The following is a 24,135-nucleotide window of genomic DNA, read 5'->3' as shown; positions in this document are numbered from 1 at the left end:
CAGCTCCACATGCTGGAACCATGACAATTACTCATGGTTATCAGGAACTCCCATGCCTGCTGGGGTTTAGGTTCCAGGACTCTGATGAAAACAGACATTAATTAAAGCAGCCGTCACACACGTGTAGTATGGATGTTTTCACATCAATACATTCTGAATCAGTGGATCACTTTTTGGGAGGACCTCTGCTAGAACAACACAGGGTTCTCAACAAATTCCCTCATTAAAGTGGCTTGTAATGTTTGGTCAATCTAAAGGCAAACCAATGTGCATCTTAGAGTTTGATTAGTTTAGAACTGTGCTCTGAATTTCTGCCAAGATGACAGGTGACGTATGAACTCATGATACTTCGTAAAGATCCCCATTGAGTCGTGGTGGATGGCTGCTTATACTGAGCCAGGATCCTCTGGAGGTTTCTTCCTGTTAAAAGGGAGTTTTCCTCTCTACTGTCACTAAATTCTTGCTTAGTATGAGGATTGCTGTAAAGACTCTGACACTAGTCAGTGACTTGATGCAATTTGCTGGGTTCCTTATATAGGAAACTTTTTTCTGATTGGCTTAATGAACTGGGGCTTCATTTATCAAGCTTGCTTACGCACAAAACGGGGTCGGAAAACTGCGTAAGCAACTTTCCACGCAAACTTTGGGATTTATGAAAGAAAACTTAGCGGAAAAATGTGCGCAACTTTAAGTTGACTAAGGACCTGGCTTACGCACATTTTGGACATGGAGAGCACCTGCAGTGCTGCTGCTGAGAAGGATAAAATGATGAAATCCTGCAGCATTATCACTTGTACTGCTTCATGCGCACACAGAACAAGACCCCCCGCACTCGCGCGTGCACGCACGCACGCACACACGCACACACGCACACACACACACACACACACACGCACACACGCACACACACACACACACACACACACACACACACACACACACACACACAGCCTGAAGCGCAGAATACGGAATTCAGCATATCAGCAGGGGGCAGATTGAGACAGAATGTCATGTGTCTGTGACAGTGTGTGTGTCCTGTCACTGTGACCCGATTGATCATGCGCCCTGGCCACATGGCAAAGGGAGATCTCCATTTGGCTGACTGGTTAGCACTCGTGACTTTCACCCGGGAGTCTGGGGATCAAATCCTGATTAGACCATTTTTTTTTATATCCGCCACAGATCTCTCTGAAGAACTCAGCATTGACGGCTTCAGCAACGTTGTGCCACTCCGTGGATTTTCTCTTATTTGTTTTGCAAAAGCACCTCCTTTCATTTCTCCACCTCACCCACAAGTACCTGAATTTCTGCTTGTGAAATGGCACTTCCTTGATATGCGGTCAGGATCGAAATGCTGCAGCAAGCCGGCTTATGTATATGCATGAGATCCACAAGGCACTTTGCATTGACCATTTATAGCAGAAAGTGGGTGTGGTGAAGGCGGGATGTGAATAAAAAGCAGCTGAGAACCTTTCTCTTTTGTCTCTGATTTATGAAGCGGAGATTGCGTGCAGCTGTGCGTACTCCATGTTTGATAGATCACAAACCTACTTGGCATAAGTAAATTTTTTTTCCAGAGCTTAAGTACGGTTTTAGAAAGGATTCTACGCAGTGTTTGATAAATGAGACCCCTGACCTGTATTGGAATGTTTATTATGTGAAGTGCCTTGAGATGACTCTTGTCGTGATTTGGCGCTATATAAATAAAAAGACCAGGGGTCTCATATATCAAACATTAACAGTAGCCAGGGCGCATGATCAATCGGGTCACAGTGACAGGACACACACACTGTCACAGACACATGACATTCTGTCTCAATCTGTCCCCCTGCTGATATTCTGCATTCCGTATTCTGCGCTTCAGGCTGTGTGTGCGTGTGCTTGCGCGTGTGTGTGAGTGTGCGCGCATGTGTGTGTGTGTGTGTGTGCGCGTGTGGAGGGTCTTGTTCTGTGTGAAAACGAAGCAGTACAAGTGATAATGCTGCAGGATTTCATAATTGTATCCTTCTCAGCAGCAGCGCTGCAGGTGCTCTCCATGTCCAAAATGTGCGTAAGCCAGGTCCTTAGTCAACTTAAAGTTGCGCACATTTTTCCGCTAAGTTTTCTTTCATAAATCCCAAAGTTTGTGTGGAAATTTGCTTACGCAGTTTTCCGACCCCGTTTTGTGCGTAAGCAAGCTTGATAAATGAGGCCCCAGGACATTATAACTTGTTCAACTACTGAAGCCAGCCGGATACTCAGCTTTGTGATGTTCTTCTAAACGTTGGGTTTTAATAACACTATTGTGTCAAAATGCCCCAAAGCATGAGTTACAACTGCTTTTTCATCTTTTTGAAAGAGGGATCCTGGTTACCAACTAAAAGGAATACAGGTGCTGGCCAGTAAATTAGAATATCATCAAAAGGTTGAAAATATCTCAGTAATTCCATTCAAAACGTGAAACTTGTACATTATATTCATGCAATGCACACAGACCAATGTATTTCCGATGTTTATTACGTTTAATTTTGATATTTATAGGTGACAACCAATGAAAACATCAAATCTGGTATCTCAGAAAATTAGAATATTCTAAAGGCCAATGAAAAAATGTTTGTTTCTCTAATGTTGGCCAACTGAAAAGAATGAACATGAAAAGAATGTGCATGTATAGCACTCAATACTTAGTCGGGGCTCCTTTTGCCTCAATAACTGCAGTAATGCGGCGTGGCATGGACTCGATCAGTCTGTGGCACTGCTCAGGTGTTATGAGAGCCCAGGTTGCTCTGATAGTCGTCTTCAGCTCCTCTGCATTGTTGGGTCTAGCGTATTGCATCCTCCGCTTCACAATACCCCATAGATTTTCTATGGGGTTAAGGTCAGGCGAGTTTGCTGGCCAATCAAGGACAGGGATACCATGGTCCTTGAACCAGGTGCTGGTGGTTTTGGCACTGTGTGCAGGTGCCAAGTCCTGTTGAAAGGTGAAGTCTGCATCCCCATAAAGTTGGTCAGCAGCAGGAAGCATGAAGTGCTCTAAAACTTCCTGGTAGACGGCTGCATTGACCCTGGACCTCAGGAAACAGAGTGGGCCAACACCGGCAGATGACATGGCACCCCACACCATCACTGACGGTGGAAACTTTACACTGGACCTCATGCAACGTGGATTCTGTGCTTCTCCGCTCTTCCTCCAGACTCTGGGTCCTTGATTTCCAAAGGAAATGCAGAACTTGCTTTCATCAGAAAACATAACTTTGGACCACTCAGCATCAGTCCAGTCCTTTTTGTCCTTGGCCCAGGCGAGACGCTTCTTGCGCTGTTTCTTGTTCAAGAGTGGCTTGACACACGGAATGCGACACCTGAATCCCATGTCTTTCATGAGTCTCCTCGTGGTGGTTCTTGAAGCGCTGACTCCAGCTGCAGTCCACTCTTTGTGGATCTCCCCCACATTTTTGAATGGGTTTGTCGTCACAATTCTCTGCAGGGTGCGGTTATCCCTAGAGCTTGTACACTTTTTTCTACCACATTTTTCCCGTCCCTTCGCCTGTCTGTTAATGTGCTTGGACACAGAGCTCTGCGAACAGCCAGCTTCTTTAGCAATCACCTTTTGTGTCTTGCCCTCCTTGTGCAAGGTGTCAATGATTGTCTTTTGGACAGCTGTTAAGTCAGAAGTCTTCCCCATGATTGTGGTGCCTTCAAAACAAGACTGAGGGACCTTTTAAAGGCCTTTGCAGGTGTTTTGAGTAAATCAGCTGATTAGAGTGGCAGCAGGTGTCTTCTATATTCAGCCTTTTCAGAATATTCTAATTTTTTGAGATACCAAATTTGGAGTTTTCATTAGTTGTCACTTATGAATATCAAAATTAAACGTAATAAACATCGGAAATACATTGGTCTGTGTGCATTGCATGAATATAATGTACAAGTTTCACGTTTTGAATGGAATTACTGAAATATTTTCAACCTTTTGATGATATTCTAATTTACTGGCCAGCACCTGTATTCTTACTTCTTTTTTTTTACTATTACCAGTAAAGACTTATGGCTGGGTTGTTTTGCAGTAACAAAACAATTTATTGGCTAAGTTTTTGTTTAGCCAGTGTTAGAGTAAACAACAGCTTTGTAAATTAGGTTTCTAACGATAAAGACTTAATCTAATTTATGAATCAATGCATCTTAAACAAATTGATTAGCTGAGATTATAATGTACATCACACATTAATTAAACACAAAAGCATTATCACATGACATGGTCCAATTTCTGATTTGTCTGACCAAAAAGAGGCACACAGATTGATAAATATCCAAGAATTTCTCATGGATTATTGCAACAGCAATGCGTTGAGTCCTCCAATGATCTAACTCAGGGAAAAACCTGAAATGACCTTCAGGTTTATCTTCATTAAGCTGCCACTTCCTGGCCACTTTTCTTAGCAGAGATTAGCAGCAACAGCTTGAAGGCAACCCTTCCACATATTTTTGTAATGTTTTACATCCCCTGATGCGTGTGAGATTGGCTTTAGCTGGCTGACTTCTATCTCCATCAATATCAGCAGCTTTGTTGTCCAAAACTAAATGAAACTAGTGAATTGAAAACCCCTCTCAGTGACATTTAGCTGATCCGTACGTCTTTATTTAGAACTCAGCCTTTCTAATACCCACTGTATTCATCCATGTGTTATTTATGAGAAGCAGTTGGGGCAGCGTGTCGTGTTAAAGAGTACTAGCATGTTTCTACACCGCGCTGATGTCACCAAGCTTTCAGGTTTCCAGACTTTCATACTGTGTGTGAGATGTATTCGTTCTAACCAGCAGGCTGTGAGATGATGTTACAGAACAGACATATTTCATAGAAAGGTCACTCAGCTGGTACAGATTACCCTAGAGCAAGTTCTGTGAGCCAGGCTGCAGGATTAATGAAACAGCCCTCCTCAGAGTGAGTGCATTAAACTAAAAGCTTCACATGTGTGATTTACAGGGCCCTTTTGTAGTGTGCTGGTGGACAAATTTGGCTGCAGAGCGACGGTCATGCTGGGTGGAGTCCTGAGCGGGGTCGGAATGGCTGCCAGCTCATTTACCCGCTCCATGACTGAGCTTTACATCACTGCTGGAGTCATTACAGGTCAGCAAACACCCCCAAATCCCAGCCAACATCTGCTGGTTTACACACAACTGTTCACAAACACCTCCAGGTACCACCAGGTGGAGAAAGTTCACTTAATTCCAAATCTAAAAACAACAAACTTTCCTGTAAACTACTTTTTTGTACATCACTTAAGATCTTAAAGGCGACTTCCATCCAAGTTTCATGTGTTTCTGTTTTAAAGTTGCAATCTTATCATTGTAGATAGCTCCCTGAATGGCCTCAGCTCAGAGTAATAGAGTTCACATCCTGCAGGACTGATGTGCTAACTGCTAGTCTGAGCACAGCCCAGACCAACGTGTGCTGCTGCTGTTTTAAAACAACTGCAACCTCTTAAATTTCACATTGTTTAGTAAATATTCACAATGTTAACAGTTTGATGTTACTGTGGTGGATCTTAATGATTCATGGTTAAATAATTCATCAGAATATGGTTTATAACTCACCTGCACAGGTAGAAATGTATCTTACAATATAGATCTAGTACAATCTGCAAGTCTGCTCTGACTTTTCAAATCCCACGTCTGCTCAGATAAGAAAAGCGTGTGGGAAAAACCCAACTTACAAAGTCATCTTTTAGACATTTGCTGCTTCCCACCATAAATAAAGTTATAAAAAACATATCTTCCTGCAGCGCTTGTGATAAACAAACATAAAGGATGATTCATAGCATCATAAAACAGAGCAAGGCCATCGTAAAACTCAGAAACTAGTCTCTCCTATAATCCTCTCTGTAAACCAACTGTAGCTGCATTTCATAACTACTCAGTGAATGAAATCTGTTCAGTTATTTAGATTATTTTATTACAGTTAGAGCTGTTTCAGTGGGAATATTAACACGTTCCTGCCGGTCCTGATCTCTGGTGCTCTGTTATCTGCTAGTGATGCTCATGCTTGTCACTAACCACAACCCTACAACAGACCCACCAACCCTAGCCACAGGATTCCATTTAAATAACCGTGAAATGAGAGATGGACAGTGGTATCACAGTTTATTAGTTGAGGAAACAGGAAAGGCTGTGACACTTTAGAGACTGGTGTCCACATAACATTAAAATTCCAAGTTCAACTGTTTTTATGACCTCCCATGCACAAAATGTTTTCTGGGTATACTCTTAACTTTGTCATCCAGGTAAATTCTTTCCATGTTTCAGCAGAGTGGTTTCTGATTGGTCAGATCTCCATCTGATGATGAAACATGATGAGAAAATGACAAATTTAAGAAACTAATCTTAAAAGTCATATTTTCCTTTACTAAATTATTAGAAAATTGTGAAAGATCATGTAAAGTCTCCTATTTAAGACTTGTACCAGATTTTTCTTTTTTCTTTCAATTACCGCATCCTTCCTGTGCTACAGGACTTGGGTTCTGCTTCAGTTTCCAGCCAGCTGTGACCATCCTGGGACACTACTTTGTGCGCCGTCGCGCGTTTGCTAACGCCATGTCCTCCACTGGCACCGCCCTCGGACTGTGCATTCTGCCGTTCCTGGGAAACTACCTCCACACACAGTTTGGCTGGAGGGGAAGCTTTCTCATTCTGGGGGCCGTTCTATTGAACTGCTGCGTGTGCGGAGCTGTGATGAGGCCCCTCCAGCCCAACAGGCATCGTGGCCCGCCTCTGATGGACCACAAACCTCCATCCGATCAGGAAGATGAAAGAAAACAGAAAGGGAGGTTGAGGACGATGTGGAGCTATGTGGTGGCCTCTCTGAGCAAACACATGGCATTTGATCAGCTCTGTAACAACCGGCGTTACTGTGTGTATGCCATAGGCATCACCTTCATGATGCTTGGGTTTGTGGTACCCCTGATTTATCTGGTTCCTTATGCCACGGGCCACAGCATGGAGCCGAGTCAGGCTGCACTGCTGCTCTCCATCCTGGGGGTCGTCAACATCGTGGTGCGGCCACCATTTGGCATCATATTCAACCTGCCCTGGTTCAAAGGGCGACACATTTATGTTTTTGCCTCAGCTCTGCTGGTCAACGGGCTCAGTAACAGCATCTGCTGCCTGGGAGCTAGCTTTCCTGTCCTGGTGATGTACGTGATGACCTACGGGCTCTCCATGAGCGTAGTGGGCTCCCTGATGTTCACCGTTCTCATGGATATCCTAGAGATGAGCCGCTTCCCTTCTGCTCTGGGCCTGCTTGCTGTCATGGAGAGTGTCACGCTGCTGATTGGACCACCACTGGCAGGTAAGGTCACAGAGATTGGAACACAGATTGTTAAACACAGTCTTGCTATCATCAAAAACTATAGAAGGAATGTTATACAGCTTTTTTTTGTTCCAGGTTCGGCGTTACGTTGGTTCTGTTAAGCTTCCGTGGTCAAAACCCAGCTAAACCAGTGGTGTCCAAACCCGGACCTGCCAGAGCCACCAAAAACATCCTGCATGTTTTAGACGTTTCTTTGCTTCAACAAACCCGGTTTAATCAGTGGGTGTTTAACAGGCTTCTGCAGAGCCAGATGACCTGTTGAACAGGTGATTGAATCATTCAGTCAGGTGTGTTGGAGCAGAGAAACCACATTCTGCAGGTCATCAGCTTAGGAACATGAGTGGCCTTTCTCGTTCATTACTTGACCCATCTGAACTCAGCCTATTGTTTCCTCTGGTGTTCACGTGTGTGCGTGTGTGTGTGTGTGCGTGTGTGTGTGTGTGTGTGTGTGTGTGTGTGTGTGTGTGTGTGTGTGTGTGTGTGTGTGTGTGTGTGTGTGTGTGTGTGTGTGTGTGTGTGTGTGTGTGTGTGTGTGTGTGTGTGCATGGACGAGTGTGCGGGTGATTGTATGTCCACTTTGGAAGTTGGGTGCGGGAGGGGAACCGTAATTGTTAATTGTTTTATAATTGGGGAGGGGGGGCTGGGATGGGAATATGGGATCTATGGGGTCATTTTAATCTTTAAAGCACTTTGAGTTGCATTTTTTGTATGAAAAGTGCTTTATAAATAAAGTTGATTTGATTTGATTAACCCTGTAAAGGGTCACTTTAGCACATACTGGCTCAAGAAAAGGATTATAGGGAAAAGTTGCATAGTATCCCTTTAATATTTCATTATAACATATAATCAATAATCTGATTACTTATTCAAGGTAACTGTGGAAACACCAGTTGTGACCAAATGTTTGCATGTTATTGAACGGGTTCAGAGATGGACATTTCTCAGGTGAACTTTAGACCAGCTTTTGTTTGTTTTGATAATTCCTTTACTTTTTAAAGTGCAGGTGAAGAAATGTACAGCCTGTGCAGAAGTGAAGGCGAACCTTTTCAACTCAAGCTTTCGTGAATCTTTTGAAGTCAGTAGTTGGTCTTTCTTTAACCTTTGTGTCGCTACACATAACAAAGATGATCTAAACGAGGCCAAAATGAAATAAAAGGGCAAGTTTTCAGCTGATCAACTAAATAATAATCTGATCTTCAGTTGGTTTTGGCTCTTCTATAAAAGCAGGGAATTTGTCAGTTTGCTTCTCTCCAAGTTTACACTGAGTTCAAATCATACAACCCTCAGAGACAAAGCTGCGTGTCAGTCTCATCAGCCCTCAGTTAGTGAGGGAAACCCATACAAGCAAGTTACCCCTTATGCACAGTGACACATTTAGACCCAACCAATCAGCATATTACAAGTAACAGCTCATCCCAGCTTTCAGCACGGTGGTGGATGGTTGATGATCTGGGCTTCTGTTGCAGCCACAGGACCCACTGAACACCATCCAGTCCAAGTTTATTTATAAAGCACATTTTAAGACCGCGTTAGAGCCGACCAAAGTGCTGAACAGCATAAAACCCAGTAACAAAACAGTCACTAAAACGGATAAAACATAGAATAAAACATCAATCCTGGCATACAGGTGAACATAATGACTGCAACGATTGACGGTGATGGTAAAATAAGACTTGAGGCTGGACTTAAAATGCTCAAAGGAAGGGGCTTGCCTAACATGCAGAGGGAGAGCGTTCCACAGCTTCGGGGCAGCATGCGACAAAGCACGCTGGTCGTAAGCTTTGTATCGTGCAACAAGAACAGTTAATGATGACACTTCAGCGGATCGTAAAGACCACTTTGGGATTTAGAGCTTAATGATGTCAGAAAGGTATGAGCATGAAGGAAAAAACTTTGTTTTGAAATTCACCCGAAAGGAGACAGGTAGCCAATGTAAGTCGGCGAGGATAGGTGTGATGTGTGTGCGTCTGTCAGAATTTGTCAAAAAGCGTGCCGCAGCATTCTGAGCTTTCTGAAGATGATCCAGCAATGATTTATTTACTCCTAATATGACAGAATTTACATAGTCCAAATTTGAATTAATAAATGCATGAATGACTTATTCTAAGTGTGATTTCTTCAGGACATTTTTCAATTGGGCTAAACGGTGCAACTGAAAGAAACAACACTTGATGGTGGCTATTGACTTCTGGGGCTGAAGTCAGCTCAGCATCCAGCTTGATGCCTAGACGGGATACACAGGGTTGGAATCTGAACGGGGCGGCAGATTAATCAAGCTAGACGTTGTTATGGGGCTGCGCAGTGGCGCAGTGGTTAGAGCTGTTGCCTTACAGCAAGAAGGTCCTGGGTTCGCTTCCCAGCCTGGGATCTTTCTGCATGGAGTTTGCATGTTCTCCCTGTGCATGCGTGGGTTCTCTCCGGGTACTCCGGCATCCTCCTACAGTACAAAAACGTGACTGTTAGGTTGATTGGTCTGTCTAAATTGTCCTTAGGTGTGAGTGTGTGTGCATGATTGTGTGTCCTGTGTGTCTCTGTGTTGCCCTGCGATGGACTGGCTCTCTGTCCAGGGTGTACCCCGCCTGATTGCCCATTGACCGCTGGAGATAGGCACCAGCGAGGCCGTTTGTCAGCTGAAGCCTGGACTGAACCGGGTCATAAAACGGGCAATAATCCCAAAGACAGCTGCAGTTCTACCACAAGATGACTGGAAAAAGAAAAGAGTCATGGCGGTACAATGGAACTTGACTGATGTGCTGTGGCTGGACGTTATAGAGCTGACCCCAATGAAGCCAAGGACTGTTGAATGGAAGAGTCAGAACTCTTCCAGAACCACGTGGGACTCTCTAGGTCAAACATGAAATAATTACTAAGACTTTTTCCTGCTGGAGGAGGTTCTACAAACTGCTGAGCCTGTTTTTCCTCGAGTTGTGTCATCAAATAGCTGAAGATTCTTGTTGAGTGGGTTGGGTTGAGTTTAAACAACGTTGCTTGAGTAAAATGCTGCATGACTCTGACCAAACAGCTTCCTTCTTCCCTTCTTATTTTACCTAAACTGTAAATAAGAGCAGCTTTAACACAAAACCAGATTATGAGACTACACTGAGTGCCTGTGGTTACGTGGTTTCAGCTGGACATACTGAGGAAAACTTGAGTGTGAAATACAGGAAAAGGCAGATGTGCAGACATGTTTTCAGTGACCTGGTCTGGGTGTTTACAGGATAAGAGTAAGACTAGTTTTATTTTGGAGGAGTGAATCTGAGTAGCAGCAAAGTGGTAAAAAGGTCAGAGGTCGAGACTCGAATGGCAGTTATGCTTTCTGTGTTTGCCTGCTTGTTTGAGCGATGATGTAACCAGAATAACAAGACACAACAAGATCAGGTTTCTCTTCCTGGATATTTGACCTGTTTTGCAACGCAGGGCCAACAATAACTTGAAATTCAGGTCATGTTTTTTTCTGAAACTAAAATACTAAATTTATTTGTAGGAAACTGTTAACAATATTAAGATTTATCCGATTTTATAGAAAGGTTATGCATTTAGATTTTATTTCCCAAAAATAATAAATGAAAATACACAATTTGAAAATTATACAGGTGAAACTCCAAAAGTGTGGATTCCTTTATTTCAGTAATTGAACTGAAAGGAGACATACTCATTACACGTCAAGCCAGATATTTCAAGCCTTTATTATAAATGTGATGATTATGGCTTACAGCTGAAGAAAACCCCACATTCAAAATCTCAGACAATTAGAATATTGTAAAAAGGTTCAATATCCTAGCCTCAAAGTGTCGCACTAATCAGCTAATGAATCTAGAACACCTGCAGCGGATTTCTGAGGCTTTAGATCAGCGGTACTCAATAGGCACGCCCGCGGGCGTGCATGCATTGTGCTGTGCTGTTATATTATAGTTACATTACAGGCTTGTGCAAGGAACAGCCAGCGCCCCCCACCTCAGTCCGACCGACGAGCTTTAGACATGCTAAATCATCCACAGCAGTGTGTCAGAGTTTAAATAAGTGTGTGTGTGTGTGTGTGTGTGTGTGTGTGTGTGTGTGTGTGTGGGTTTGCCAGCTGTTCTCTTGATCTGTATGCGTATCATGTGAAGTCCAATGGTCATTATTCACACTTTCTCACCAAAAACAGGCTTTAACTGAATGAAGAACAATGTTGAGTGCTACATCTAAGTTTGTATAAATATAAAATCACATAGCTGGCATGTCTGCTGTTTGTTTACAGGCATCCTGGTGGACAAAACAGGAACATATTCCTACGTCTTTATTGCCTGCAGTGCCATCGTTGCCTCCTCTGCTGTGTATCTCATGTTGGCGTTCTGCTGGCTGGATAACAAAGAGAAGAAGGCATCAAAACAGGGTCAGCTTTCCTATCAACCTGACCCGATAAGACCTACAGCTGATGCGTCTCCTGGCTGCAGGTACAGGAGCGTGCCCACAGAGGGAGACAAAGACAAGGCTGCATCCAACGGGATTGAGTATCACACCAGCATCTGATCCTGATCCCACTGTGTCACGCTTCGGCTCAGATCTCAGCAAATTATTCCATTTTAACTGAAAATTGTGAATATTTTGCCCAGTTGCTTACCAAATTAACAGATGTGCACTTACAACAACATGATTGTACTGTTTTAGTAGAATGCTGCAGATCTCATCAACACACAATCCATCACTCCAGTCAATCCAAGGAGCTTGTAAAAGAAAAAAACCCTGAGATGTTTGCTGCAATCATGACTTATCTTTTTTTGTTGGTTCATTTGAGCCACTTTTGAGGTGGTGGCTGCTTCAGACAGTCAAACTGAAACCTTTGTTTACTTGTAAACAAATCTCCAAAGATCAAAATCGACAATATCTTTCCATTAAAAACCCCATCGGACAATCCCAGAGGCATTTAAATCCACTTGTCTAAACTGTTCAAATACTTTAAAAGGAAAACTTTTGCTTTATTGATATTTTTGCACAAACACTAGATTTTTTTTCAATCTTTGTCTTTATACCAAATCAAAGCACAAGAAATACAATTTACATTATTTATTTATGAAAACAGCAGGTGACTTATTGTGATGTTTGACATGACTATTGCTTCCTGTAGCTGAAATAACTTATAGAAGAAATTTCCAAACCCAGAATTAAACCCACCACAACAAATAGTTTTTAATTATGAAAAGTTCAGCTATTGTACAAGATTTTCTGTCTAGTTTTATCTGGAAAGATCCCGGATGAGCCCCCATTTGTTACAGTTTGGCTCTAAACTGTAGCAAGATGGGGCAGTACGAGGTGGCAAGCTCATCAGATGTTTTGCAAATGAGAATATAACAGTAAACAGCTGGTTACATTTCCTTTATTTCTGGTTTTGGTTTTTGCATGAGATTTATTAACTAAGAATAATTTGCATAATCACAAACCTAATAGGTTTGTAACCAGTCTTAAATCTTCCTGCACATCAAGCTGAACAGTTTAAAGTCACTTTCAGTTAAGTAATCAGATACTTCACTTTCATAACAGAGGAAAAAGTAAAATACACGCATTGTATGTTATTTGCTGTCATGGCAAAAAATAAATAGTTTTGTTGTTGATTTTGCGACCATCCTGCAACAGTGCCTTCTACAAAGCTGGTGAATTCTGGAAAGATGATTCACACCTTTAGCTTTTTACAGATGATTTATATGAAGTTTTTGTGCTTTGAAAGACTGGAAACAATCACTGAGGTGAACATGTGACACAGCGCAAATGATGATGGTTTTATGACACAGAAACTCTTATCTTAAGCTCTGTTCACTTCCTTTGAAGATTCAACATAAACACAAACCCTGCCAATGCATGTTTAAGCAAAACCATTAAAATAAGTAGAAATAACAATACTTTCACCAGCTGTCTTCAGTATAACTAAATATTGATTTCTTATCAAAGAATTTCTTAGTAAACTTTGGAGGCTTGGCTTGCTGTATGCCAAATTAAATCTTTATTATCAATTCTTTATGTGGCTGGAGGGAAATAAATGTTTAGATATGAAAACTGCCTTTTGAGTTTTCTGTTTTTTGTGTTTGTGGTATTACAACAGAAACCTTTACTCCCTTTTATTGAAATAAAAATTCTGACTCATAAGTACATCCTCTGTGGTTTCAAAGAAATTCTAGAATTAGTAGATTTAGTTAATTTAATTAAGCATAAACTGATTCACTGTCTTCATTTGGATAGTGTCTAAAAAGCTTTTTATGAGGAATAATTTATCAAAGGACCCAACAATGGTCGGTAGTAAATAATTAGCTAATGATTCTGATTTTACTTCAAGTTATTAGAACTTGTTGATTTGAGTCAATGAAGTTTACCAGGGTCATGGAGATGATCAACGTTAACAGCGTAAGTCTGAGGTTGATGTTTTTAGGTTTCTGTGAAAGTTCAGAATCAGTAATGTCTTGGCTAAATAATATAAACTCTTAAAATAATATTTAAATACAGAAAATAATTGTTTCTTCCTCTAGATCTGATTATAACTATTTTGCTAGTTTTTGCAAGCATATAACTTGTTGTGATGTGGTCATTTAAAGACTATGATGTTACTGAGCCTATTAAAAAAATACCCGACTGCAAAAATATTGTGGCAGAGGTGAAGAGTAAAAAATAATGGTGTATCTCCAGAGTAAGAAAAGTTAGAGGCAAAATACCAGAACAGGGATTATTTGTGTTTTATTAGATAGTTAATCTGCTGTGCTACTTAAACCATGATGGTGTTATCTACATTTTTCTATATTTTATAAAAACTGAAACAGATGGTGCGAGTGTCAATAAAAATATGAGGATGTATGATAAAATATAAGGTGCATTCTCCCATGAGAAATCGCTTTAAATCATTGAGGCAAGTTAGATTTCTATGCGTCTCTTAATTGTCAGCTACACGAAAATTTAATTCAATCAGTCGTCACAAAGTGGATGATGTGTGTTAGGGTTTGGGTTCAGATTTACTTGGCTTCTTTTTAAGGGAATATTTTACACTATACGCAGACAAAAGGATTGCATGACGATGCAGCTGGTTGCACTGCTGCCTCACGGCAAGAAGGTTGCAGGTTTGAATCCCAGATGCAGCCAGTTTCCTCCTCAGACCAAAAATATGCACATTGAGTTAAATGGAGACTCTAAATTATCCCTAAGTGTTTGTGTGACTGGTTGTTCATCCCTGTGATGGACTGGCAATCTGTACTCTTTGTCTCCCAGCTTCTCAGCTGGTGACTGCTGGAGTTTGGCACCTGCTCCCCACGACCCTGATGAAGGGTGAGTGAGAGATAGGTGAGATGATAAATGTTATTGTCATTAGTAATGGTAGACAAAAGCATTACGTTGAAACTGATAAGAACTGATGGTCCAAAACTGTGACTTAGTTCAAAATCATTGTTGTTGGGTTACATTTTTCTGTTTTGGGATCACCAAGCTGAAAAAAAAGATATATGTGAAAAATGTACAGATATTAGTTTAGTATTAATAGGTTTTTTTAATATGCTAATCTTATGGGGCCCATCTAGGACCATGGGTCCCCAACTGCCAAAATAATGAGTGGGAGTAAATGAGCTGATGAGTTATTTTCTGATCCTGTTTGACATGTGCCATGGATTTCACAAATGATGTCTATGAATTTTAAATACATATTTGATGCCAAGAAAGCAGTTATTTTTGACAGCCGGCAAATGTTATTTTAGATTTTGTGTAGAAAAGACGTATAGGACTACAAATCTCACAAAATTGATGTCATCAAACCAGACAGAGAAGAGGTGAAATTAGTTTAGCAAGCTTTAAATCCTTCTTACAGGACAAAGGAAGGCGCGTGGAGAAAATCGACACCAAGAGATTCTGCAGTGACGTGACTGGCGTCATATATGCACGTCTGAGTTGCTGTGACAGTGAAGTACAGTATATGTGTGACCGAAAAGCGATTAGAAAATAATTTTTTATTGCCTCGTTCACTTCCATTCATTTTTCTTTGTTCCGGGGACCCATGAGCCAACCGGAAGAGGAGGAGACTCCCCAGCATGCTGCCATCATAATTCGTTTATTCTTTGATGATCTTTTATTTTGAAATAACCCAAAAGTGCCTGTCACTCCAAATGATGTGAAATGTCGCCATCTTGTGTCCGTGGTGTGAAAAACAACTGACAAAAGAAGAAGAAGAAGAAAATGTCATTTCTATAGCGCCTCTCAAGATAAAAATCACGAGGCGCTTGAATAGCACAAAATAGTGTCCAAACGTCAGAGTATCGCTTAAACCCTTTTTCTCTTTAGGGTGAAATGTTTCTCCTACACGAGTAAACAGTTAAACAAACTGCATATTGTGATGTTTCATTTGGTGGTGCTGGAACATCATCAGTCAGAGGAAACCCGACTGTGAAAGTGAAACTGAAAGTTAGTTAGCAGCTGTGCAGGCGCAGGTGGCAGGAACGGTAAGTTATAACCCTAATACTCTTTCTTTTTTTAATGGTAACAGTTAAATGAATGCGGGTGTTTGTTAAACAGCAGACAGGAACTTGGTCAGCTGAGATGCTTCAACAATGTCAAACCGAAGCCAAAGCTAGCTAAAAACGCTCCTGATAAAGAAGCAGATGTTAGGCGCGGTTTATTTGAACTCGTTCAGTTTAAAAACGTCTTAGTGCTGCACATCTGTAGGCCTGATATGAGATTTTATAGCAGGGATAGGCTGTACGTGTCTTGAGTCCTCTTCTCAGACAGATAAACTAGCTAACAGACTCTCACTTCTGTTCAGATGTTACCACTATTAAGTTTCATTGACATGCTTTAGATTTGTTAAAGCTAACAATTTCATGAAATAAGAGCAAATGTGAATATTTGTTTTTCCAGGATCTGAGTTTCCTGCAGCTGGAGCACTCTACAGGACAATGAGGGGGTTGCTAACCCATGGATCATGCATCATTCTCCTGGATGTGGTCCTGTGCTCGGCCCAGTGGGCTGGGATGCTGCTGCTCAAGTGCTCCAGCTGTGGTGGACTTCCAGAAGTGTGGGCCTTTCACCTGATGAAATGGATGCTTCTCCATGCCGTTGCCTCCGTGCTGGCAGACGGAAAGCTCCAGTCTGTGCTCTGCAGGTTCACAGCTCTTCTTTGCCTTCTTCCTCCGGTGTTTGAAACTGGACGGATCATTGTGGCACCTCCACTAGAGCCTTATTCTGGACCTTCTCCTAACCTCAGCATGCTGCTCTTGGGTGCAACATCTTCATTGCTGGCATGTGTGATTTGGGAGAATTGGCTCAGCAGAAACACAAAGGACAACAAACTGGATACTAAACAGATTCTTCTGAGAGTACTGACATACTTCAAACCAGACAGACTCTATCTGATTGCAGCTTTTGGGTTCCTCATCTTAGGAGTAGTCTGTAAGTGTAAATTACTGATATTCTGCTGTAACGAAGAGTATTCACACTTCTATAATAAGTGTACACATTTTCAGTGAATAGTTAATCTTGATAGTCTCTTCTTAACAGGTGACACTTACATCCCTTTGTATCAGGGGCAAGTCATCGATGTTATCAGCGGTCAAAAGCTTCAAACTGGCTTTGGTGATGCGATTGGACGGCTTGTGGTTATTTCAGTTGGAAGGTAATGAAAAAAAACTGTTCGCTATTCCCTAATTTGTTTTTCTCCATTCAACTTTTATTAAAACGGGAGTCCCACTGAGATTAAAAACCTCTTCTCCAAAGGGGTCCTTGCCAAATTACAGTCATACGTCATTTAAAATGATATACAAAATTATGTAAAGCAGTTATAATACATGGAGTCTGTCTCAAGTCTCAATCTGGATTTCAATGTATTAAAAGGAATGAGCTCAGGTCATTTGCAGTCTTCGTGCAACTTGAAGACTTGAGCAGAGTAAACAAAGTCCCCTTTTCCAGTTCGGTGCGTGGAACACAAATCTAATGTCTTCTGACTGAAAGTAAGCGACTTCCTGTCCATCCTAACAGTGCGCTGTTCTCTGGGATGAGAGGAGGCATTTTCATGTGCACGCTGGCCAGACTGAACAAAAGGCTGAAGCATCTTCTGTTCCAGAGCCTCCTGAAGCAGGAGGTGCACTTCTTTGAGGAGAACAACCCAGGTCAGATGATAGATCAATGTTTGATGTTTTGTTAAGCATATTGAGAGCATATGTGTGCTGTTGGAGACGTTTGGGTGCTCAAGTGACTTACAGTCAGCTCAAAAACATAAATGTTGTTTAATTGGCTGTACAGAAAGAGCCAGAAGGTGGGCTGATACAGTTTCACTAACTTCTAAAAGATTAAACGATTCATGAACGTAGCTGGACCCCAGAGCATACAGCTGCGTTCTCTGTGTCCAGCAAATTAGATGTTTGGGTAAAAATGATTATTTCATAACATTAAAACTAATTTATTAACAGAGGTTCCACATTTGGACTTGTGGGGATTTTCTCCAGTCCAGACTCCATTCAGGTGTTACAAACTTGATTTAGTTCATTAACTGACAATTAAGTCAAGTTTCCAACATGGCGGATGTATTCTGTCATATTATTTTAAGGTGTGTTTTCTTTACAATCTGCAAAAGTTGAAAAACTTCCTTATGGGCAGAAGGAGATATTTTTATATTAATAGTTAAAATAGGAGAGATAATTAAGTTGTAATAATGCATGAAAAGGTTACTGTTTTATGGATGGATGGATGGATGGATGGATAGATGTTTATCATTCTCTCTCTCCTGTTTCACCACCCAGGACGACTTTCCTCCCGCCTCCACAGTGACGTTGACAGGATGGGCCGCACCGTAGCACTGAATGCTAACGTAGCGGTTCGCAGCACTGTTAAAACTGTGCTCATGCTCAGAGTGATGCTGGGTCTGTCCTGGGAGCTCACTCTGCTGACCTGCATAGAGATGCCCCTCCTGGCTATAATTCAAAATAAATACATCAACTTGTCCAAGGTAGGTGAGAAGAGAGTGGACGAGCCAGCCGTGGTGGCGACAGGTCGCGTCTCACCTGAGCTCTACTCGATACTTCTTAGATCTTCACTTTGTGCTTCCTAAAGTCTACAACAACCTCCGCTACATGCTTTTAAAAAACAAATCCAGGTGTCTTCAGAATCTCAGGAGTCTGTTGATGTTTCTTGTTACAGGAGCTGAAGGAACAGACTCAGGAGTGCCACGCTCAGAACAAAGACCTGGCCTCTCAGACGGTTGGAGGCATTCAAACCATCCGCAGCTTCAACACAGAGAAAGATGAACTGAGGAGGTATCATGTGGCTCTGGACGAGCTGCTCGCCATCAGGCGTCGTTCAGGAATATTCAGTGCAGTCTATCTGTTAATACGAAGAGTAAGGATAATTATTAGATTGGCCCAGTGTTTTTGTTTTTTGTGTTGTTGGTTTGTAATTTTCAGCCACAGTGTCAGTGATTCCTCTCCTTTTTCCTGTGTTATCCAGATGGTTTCTCTGGGAATTAAGATGGTGATGCTGATTCAGGCTCGGAGTCTCATCTCCTCCGGTCGGCTCAGCATCGGTAGTCTGTTGTCCTTCTTCCTGTACCAGAAGCCCATGTCAGCCAATTTAAGGGTGAGCAGCCATAGGTAATTACATGTATTAATTGTGTATTACATAAAGCGTGTTTAATTAATAATGCACACTTTGTCTCAGGAGATTATGTACTGCTATGGAGAGACGATGTCCACAGTTGGGGTCATTTCCAAAGTGCTGAGTTATGTTGATCGGACACCAAAGTGTAAGAAGGAGGGAGGCTTGGCTCCTGAGAAGCTGGAGGGGAGAATCGTTTTCCAGAACGTCACCTTCAGTTATCCCTCGGCTGCAGCAGACAAACCAGCTCTGAAGGTACTGAAAGGGTTTCTGTCCTGTTCAGAGTTCAACTTTACTCTGGACTTGATGGAAAGACAAAGATGCTTCTGATCTTTCCTCCTCAGTCGGTCTCACTGGAAGTGCAGCCAGGAAAGGTCACAGCGCTGGTGGGTCTCTCAGGCAGTGGAAAGTCGTCCTGCGTCAGCCTCCTGAAGAGGCTGTATGAACCTCAGGAGGGTCTGATTCTACTGGATGGAGAGCCGCTGCACCACTACAACCAAAAATACTTCCATAGGAAGGTACAGATGATTTACCGGAAAGTTTAAGCCACTGATTGCTGAAAAAGCTATTAAACAAATTAAAAAACTAAAAATGTTTTATATTGCATGGAACTTTGTTGTCACTGTGGTCCATCTACTTATCCTGCTCATGGGAATTGATTGATCTCATAAATTGTTTATCATTTCTATCGATTTGTGCAGGTGTTGACCTGTTAGTGATACTAAGGCCCTGTCCACACGTAGCCGGGGATCTACCAAAACGTAGATATTTTTCTACGTTTTGGCCTGTCATCCACACGAAAACGGATCTTTTTAAGAACTCCGGCCAAAGTGAAGATCTGCGTTTTCTCCGTTTTGGGTGTCTGCGTGTGGACGGACAAAACCGGAGTTTTAAGGTCCGCAACGTCACTTTCCGCGACAAAAAAAATGCTGACATCACGTGTGCGACCTGTGTTTACACTAGCCGACAGCATGGATGCCCTCAGAGCTGCGCTCGCTTTATCAGTTGTCCAAGCGCTTTTTGCTTGTTTGTTTTTGCAAGCGGAATTACTGCTCCTTGCGGAAGACCACAGACGAAGGACGAGGTTAAGAACAGGGGAAGTACTGCCGCCTACAGGTCTGGCATGTCCTTAACAACATATTTATCCTGGTACGTGTGCACAGTTTTTTTTTTTAAATGAGGTGGTGTGGATGCAAGTTTTTGGAGGGGCGGATATTCGGTTTTAAAAAAAACCCGGCTGCGTGTGGACTAGGTCTGAGTCTGAGTCCATAAGTCTGCTTGATGTTTGGTTCGGGGCTCATTTGGGGGTTTTGTTATGTTTCTAAAAGAGTTTTCTCCTTGTTCTGATCTTCATAAATCTCATTTTCGGTGAGGTTTTATAGACGTTATCTGAGTGTTATGCATTGGTGAATGATCTGTGTGGGATATTTGAACAAAATCATGTTTATCCTGATAGCGTGTTGTAGCTTGTTGACTTTAGGAAGGACAGAATCAGGAGATGGTTGGATGGTGAAAAGTAACAAAGCTACAGTCTAGCTGCATACAAATCTTCTACCTTTGTTTAAAAATCTGCTATTGTCCTAATTCTGATGTTTACTCTATCTTATGCAGGTAGCTCTGGTTTCTCAGAACCCCGTTCTGTTTTCTGGTTCCTTGAGGTACAACATTGAATATGGTCTGAAGGACTGCTCCATTGAGAAGGTGAAGGAAGTTGCAAAGAAGATCGACGCACATGACTTCATATCAGAAATGGAGGATGGCTATGACACGGGTACAGATCTGGGATCAGTTTGAAGTTTCCTAGGATACTAAAAAGGTGTGGCTTTGCAGTCTTAACACCTGCACACAGGAGTGAACTGTTCAATGTGTGACGGAAAATGTGTTCAGCAGCAGAGAGATTTGATGAGAAGAAAGTTTTATTTGAACTTTAGTTTAAACTGGTGGTGCAGCCTGTATTCAATGACTTGATGAAAACACAAGTCAGGATGTGGCACGCAGAGGAACTCGGGTCTTTATTTTTACAGATGTAGGAGAGAGTGGAGGCAAACTGGCAGGAGGACAGAAGCAGTGCATCGCCATCATCCGAGCGCTGATTCGAGAGCCACGGGTCATTATTCTGGATGAGGCGACCAGCAGGCTGGATGTAAACGCAGAGCAGGCGGTGAGTAAAAACAAGACAGAAAAGGCGTCTGGAATATCAGAGTGGGCCAACACGAGGCTGAAAGAAGACCTTTAGAAAGTGCTGTGTCATAATAATCCCACGTTTATCCGTGTGAGTTTTATCCACTTCTTGTCTTCTTTTCTCCTGGAAGCTCAAAGGCATGTTGGAAGTCGGGGAAGCAGGGAGACGTGTTAACACAACCTTTTCCAAGATTTTGGAGATGAACAGAAGTTTAGAGATGGGTCTGAAGCTGCTATAGAGAGGAGGGTCAAGAAGCGAGTGGATTACAGCGCTCTTAAAGTAAGCAGGGACCTGACCAGAAACCAGAGAAGCATTCATTATAGAGAGCACGCTGGGACCAATGGACTGAAAAGCTTTTTTAAACAAAGATGAGGGTAAGATGTCGAGGGGGCATGCAGAGGTCTTCATAGAGTTAACTAGTTTGGTTAGCTCAGGCAAAGAAACAGGACCGGGCTGGATTGGAGTCGGGAGAGGCAGCGATAAGGCTAAAGGAGAGATGCTACATCTAACCTTACTGACTTTGTCCACAAAGAAAGACAGAAAGTTCTCACAGTCTGCAACAGAGTGGATGGAGGCTGCAGGAGAGACGATGCTGCTGATGGTGTTAAACAGCACCTTGGGGTTCCCTTAGCTCAGGGACACCAGGTTGGAGAAATGGGCAACCCTCGCGTCAAGGAGGTCGGAAGATCCTTTAAATGCAGCAGATGGACGTGGAGACGGGTTTTCTTCCACAAGTGCTCAATTTTTCAGCATTGGTGCCTCAGGCTGCGAATGCTGTCGTTAAACCAGGGAGTAGGGTTCACTGCGTGATGGCATACCACAGAAAAGTGCTACGCCCTCTGTTGTCCTGACGGGGAAATGCTTTGCAACACTTTCCAGGTGACGGACAAGTCCAAGAGCATAGCGTCTCCGACAGTGCGTGTGCATCTCTCCCTTGCAGAGGATGAATCAGTCTTTGCAGCTAAAGCTACCTGTTAATCAAATCCAGTTGTTCATCATTTCAAACATTTAATTACATCTGAATGGAAGAGTTTCACAAACAATCACCCCATTCAGAGTTGTAATGACTGTAAACTAAATCTGTTAGACCTACAGTGGGTTTGGTACCAGGTTGTAATTATTTATGCTGTGAAGTTGTTATTTTCCTTACGTGAAAGACGATGTACGGCTCTGTTTTGGACCTAGCCCCTAGCAGATGAGGGGGCAGCTGCAATTTTTGTCACTTCCTGGTTGGCTTCACAAAATTGAGAAAATGGCGTCCCCGTTGTGTCAACAATCTGATGGTTTCAGATTGATATGTCTGCAGTCAGAGCCATGAACAATGACATCATCCAAACAGGATCAGACCTATAACCTCCTCTGTTATTTCTCAGGTTCTTAAAGAAGTTCTGGCTCGTGGACGAACGGTTCTGATCGTGGCTCATCAGCTGAGGATTGCAGAGAACGCTGACCACATCGTCATGCTGCAGGATGGATCAGTCCAGGAAGAGGGCACGCATGAGGAACTGATGAGAAAGAAAGGATGCTATTATCGTTTGAAGGAGGAGCTGTTCTCTGAGAGCGGCTGAAGGAACCTGTTAGACGTTAGTTTTGTTTGAATCACAAACAGGAGAAAACTGTCTTTGTTTCCTGACTTGTCTAACCTTTGGTGGATATTATTGGTGGATAGTACGTTTAAAAAGCATAAACTGTGTAAATGGTGGATTTTATCTGAGTGAAAAGCAAAACTGGGACATCAGACTGAAGGGATCTGATGACACAGAAGTATTGTTTTACATTTTTTATCTGTTTTTAAGTGTAAATAAAATAGTTTTCAGCAGAAAATGCGAGCTCTTTGGTAATTTTCTTCTTTACCTTTAGTTTTTATTTATTTATTTTGGTCACCTCTGACCTAGGTATGCCTTGAGATCCCTCAAGAGAGCAAACGTTAACAGGCTTCCCTCTGATTTAGGAAACTAAAATAATGGATCAGGCAGATCCCAGGTGTGGCCTGGGGGCCATTTGTGGTTTTCAGAGTTATTGTTTTAAGTTACGCTGACCCACAAAGTGTAAAAAAATAAAATAAAAATACGTAAACAAAAAACAAAATGATTGCAGATATGAACAAATAGACACCAATAAAACTTTATTTTATATTTTAGGTTATTTTATGTCTCAATACCTTAATTTGTCTTCATCGTTTTTAAACTTAAGTACCATTAAAGCTGATGGCGGCGCGAACTAAACTAAATATCACAATTTATGCATCTTTGATCGAGGTTTGTTGTCCAAGCAGCGCCCCCTGCTGGGCGAGGCTATAAAACAACAAATTCACGCCGTCGAGCAGAAGGATCAAGGTTCATTAGGTTCCAGGCTCCCAGGAAAACCAGAAGTTCCAGCTCTGAGACTCCTGGGGACACGGGGATCCCAGGCTGCGCCCTCAAGCGTCGGTCCTGCTCCTGGACTTTGGTGACCCCGGGGGTCGGAGAACCGCTGCAGCTGCTGCACGATGATCTTCTACACTTTCTGCTCCCAGACTTTGAGGAAAAACTCCGTTATTCCCGCAACTCTGAAGGTTTTTAGGACACCGTGGACACGTCATCCAGGATTACCTGCAACATCTCGGTGAGGGGAGAACATTTAAATAAATCCAGATGTTGAAACCAGAGCTCGTGCGGGTGCAGTAGTAGGAGGGGGACACTTTACGTTGTGAATCTATGACTGTCGACCTGTAAAGCTTCCTTGCTGCTGCTGAATTGGCTCTTGTTTGTTATTGTGCAATCAGTGTTGTTTAGATGAGCTAACTTGTTTACATGGTCTGTAATAAAAAAAATCAGCTGCAGGCGAGAAGGGGTGGAGTCCAGATTCTCACTTCTCCAATGCATGTCCGTTTGTGTTGTATTTGGTTGAATATAAACTTACTAAGGGAATGTTGTCTGGCCCGGTATGTGTAACAGTGACAGAGTTACTGACTTCTGGTGTTTTCTGAGGCTGATGAGCTGCGGTGGCAGTCTTCAACAGGCCTGATCCCAAAGGTTAACCAGTTGTG

The 24,135-nt window shown here is 42.4% G+C and overlaps 3 protein-coding genes across 7 annotated transcripts in view; all 3 read left to right on the top strand.

Annotated features, from left to right (window-relative positions):
• The window catches only part of slc16a5a (solute carrier family 16 member 5a), a 28,534-nt gene extending 15,161 nt beyond the window's left edge, over positions 1-13,373 (top strand). For 3 of the 4 annotated variants that reach the window (XM_015962461.3, XM_015962463.3, XM_070545786.1), the window contains exons 3-5: positions 4,958-5,101; positions 6,482-7,318; positions 11,580-13,373. In XM_015962461.3, coding sequence (XP_015817947.3) covers positions 4,958-5,101; positions 6,482-7,318; positions 11,580-11,851 — 1,253 coding nt within the window. In that variant the 3' untranslated portion in view covers positions 11,852-13,373. Of the gene's footprint in view, positions 1-4,957; positions 5,102-6,481; positions 7,319-7,414; positions 7,627-11,579 lie in introns of all 4 variants that reach the window. The other variant, XR_011516924.1, reaches the window with a different exon arrangement.
• Positions 13,374-13,567: 194 nt separating this feature from the next.
• Positions 13,568-22,934, top strand: tap2t (transporter associated with antigen processing, subunit type t, teleost specific). 2 transcript variants are annotated; one of them, XM_015962459.3, is made up of 12 exons: positions 13,568-15,783; positions 16,199-16,729; positions 16,838-16,952; positions 17,315-17,445; positions 18,076-18,281; positions 18,473-18,670; positions 18,779-18,907; positions 18,989-19,180; positions 19,270-19,443; positions 20,537-20,696; positions 20,950-21,086; positions 22,481-22,934. In XM_015962459.3, the coding sequence occupies exons 2-12, from the start codon at positions 16,237-16,239 to the stop codon at positions 22,673-22,675; spliced, it is 2,130 nt and encodes a 709-aa protein (XP_015817945.3). In that variant the 5' UTR covers positions 13,568-15,783; positions 16,199-16,236; the 3' UTR covers positions 22,676-22,934. The 2 variants fall into 2 exon arrangements, with proteins under 2 accessions (XP_015817945.3, XP_015817946.3); XM_015962460.3 differs by lacking the exon at positions 22,481-22,934 and having other exon boundaries at positions 20,537-20,741; positions 20,950-21,081.
• A 77-nt stretch (positions 22,935-23,011) lies between these two features.
• acsf2 (acyl-CoA synthetase family member 2) overlaps positions 23,012-24,135 on the top strand; it is a 32,706-nt gene continuing 31,582 nt past the window's right edge. The window contains exon 1 of the mRNA XM_015962452.3: positions 23,012-23,711. Within this exon, the coding sequence (XP_015817938.3) occupies positions 23,596-23,711 (116 nt within the window). The 5' untranslated portion in view covers positions 23,012-23,595. The remainder of the gene's footprint in view (positions 23,712-24,135) is intronic.

Source organism: Nothobranchius furzeri, chromosome 16, assembly GCF_043380555.1.
Source record: "Nothobranchius furzeri strain GRZ-AD chromosome 16, NfurGRZ-RIMD1, whole genome shotgun sequence".
Classification (NCBI taxonomy): Eukaryota; Metazoa; Chordata; class Actinopteri; order Cyprinodontiformes; family Nothobranchiidae; genus Nothobranchius; species Nothobranchius furzeri.
The sequence above is the reverse complement of the archived record's forward strand: the minus strand, read 5'-3'. Positions and strand labels throughout refer to the sequence as shown.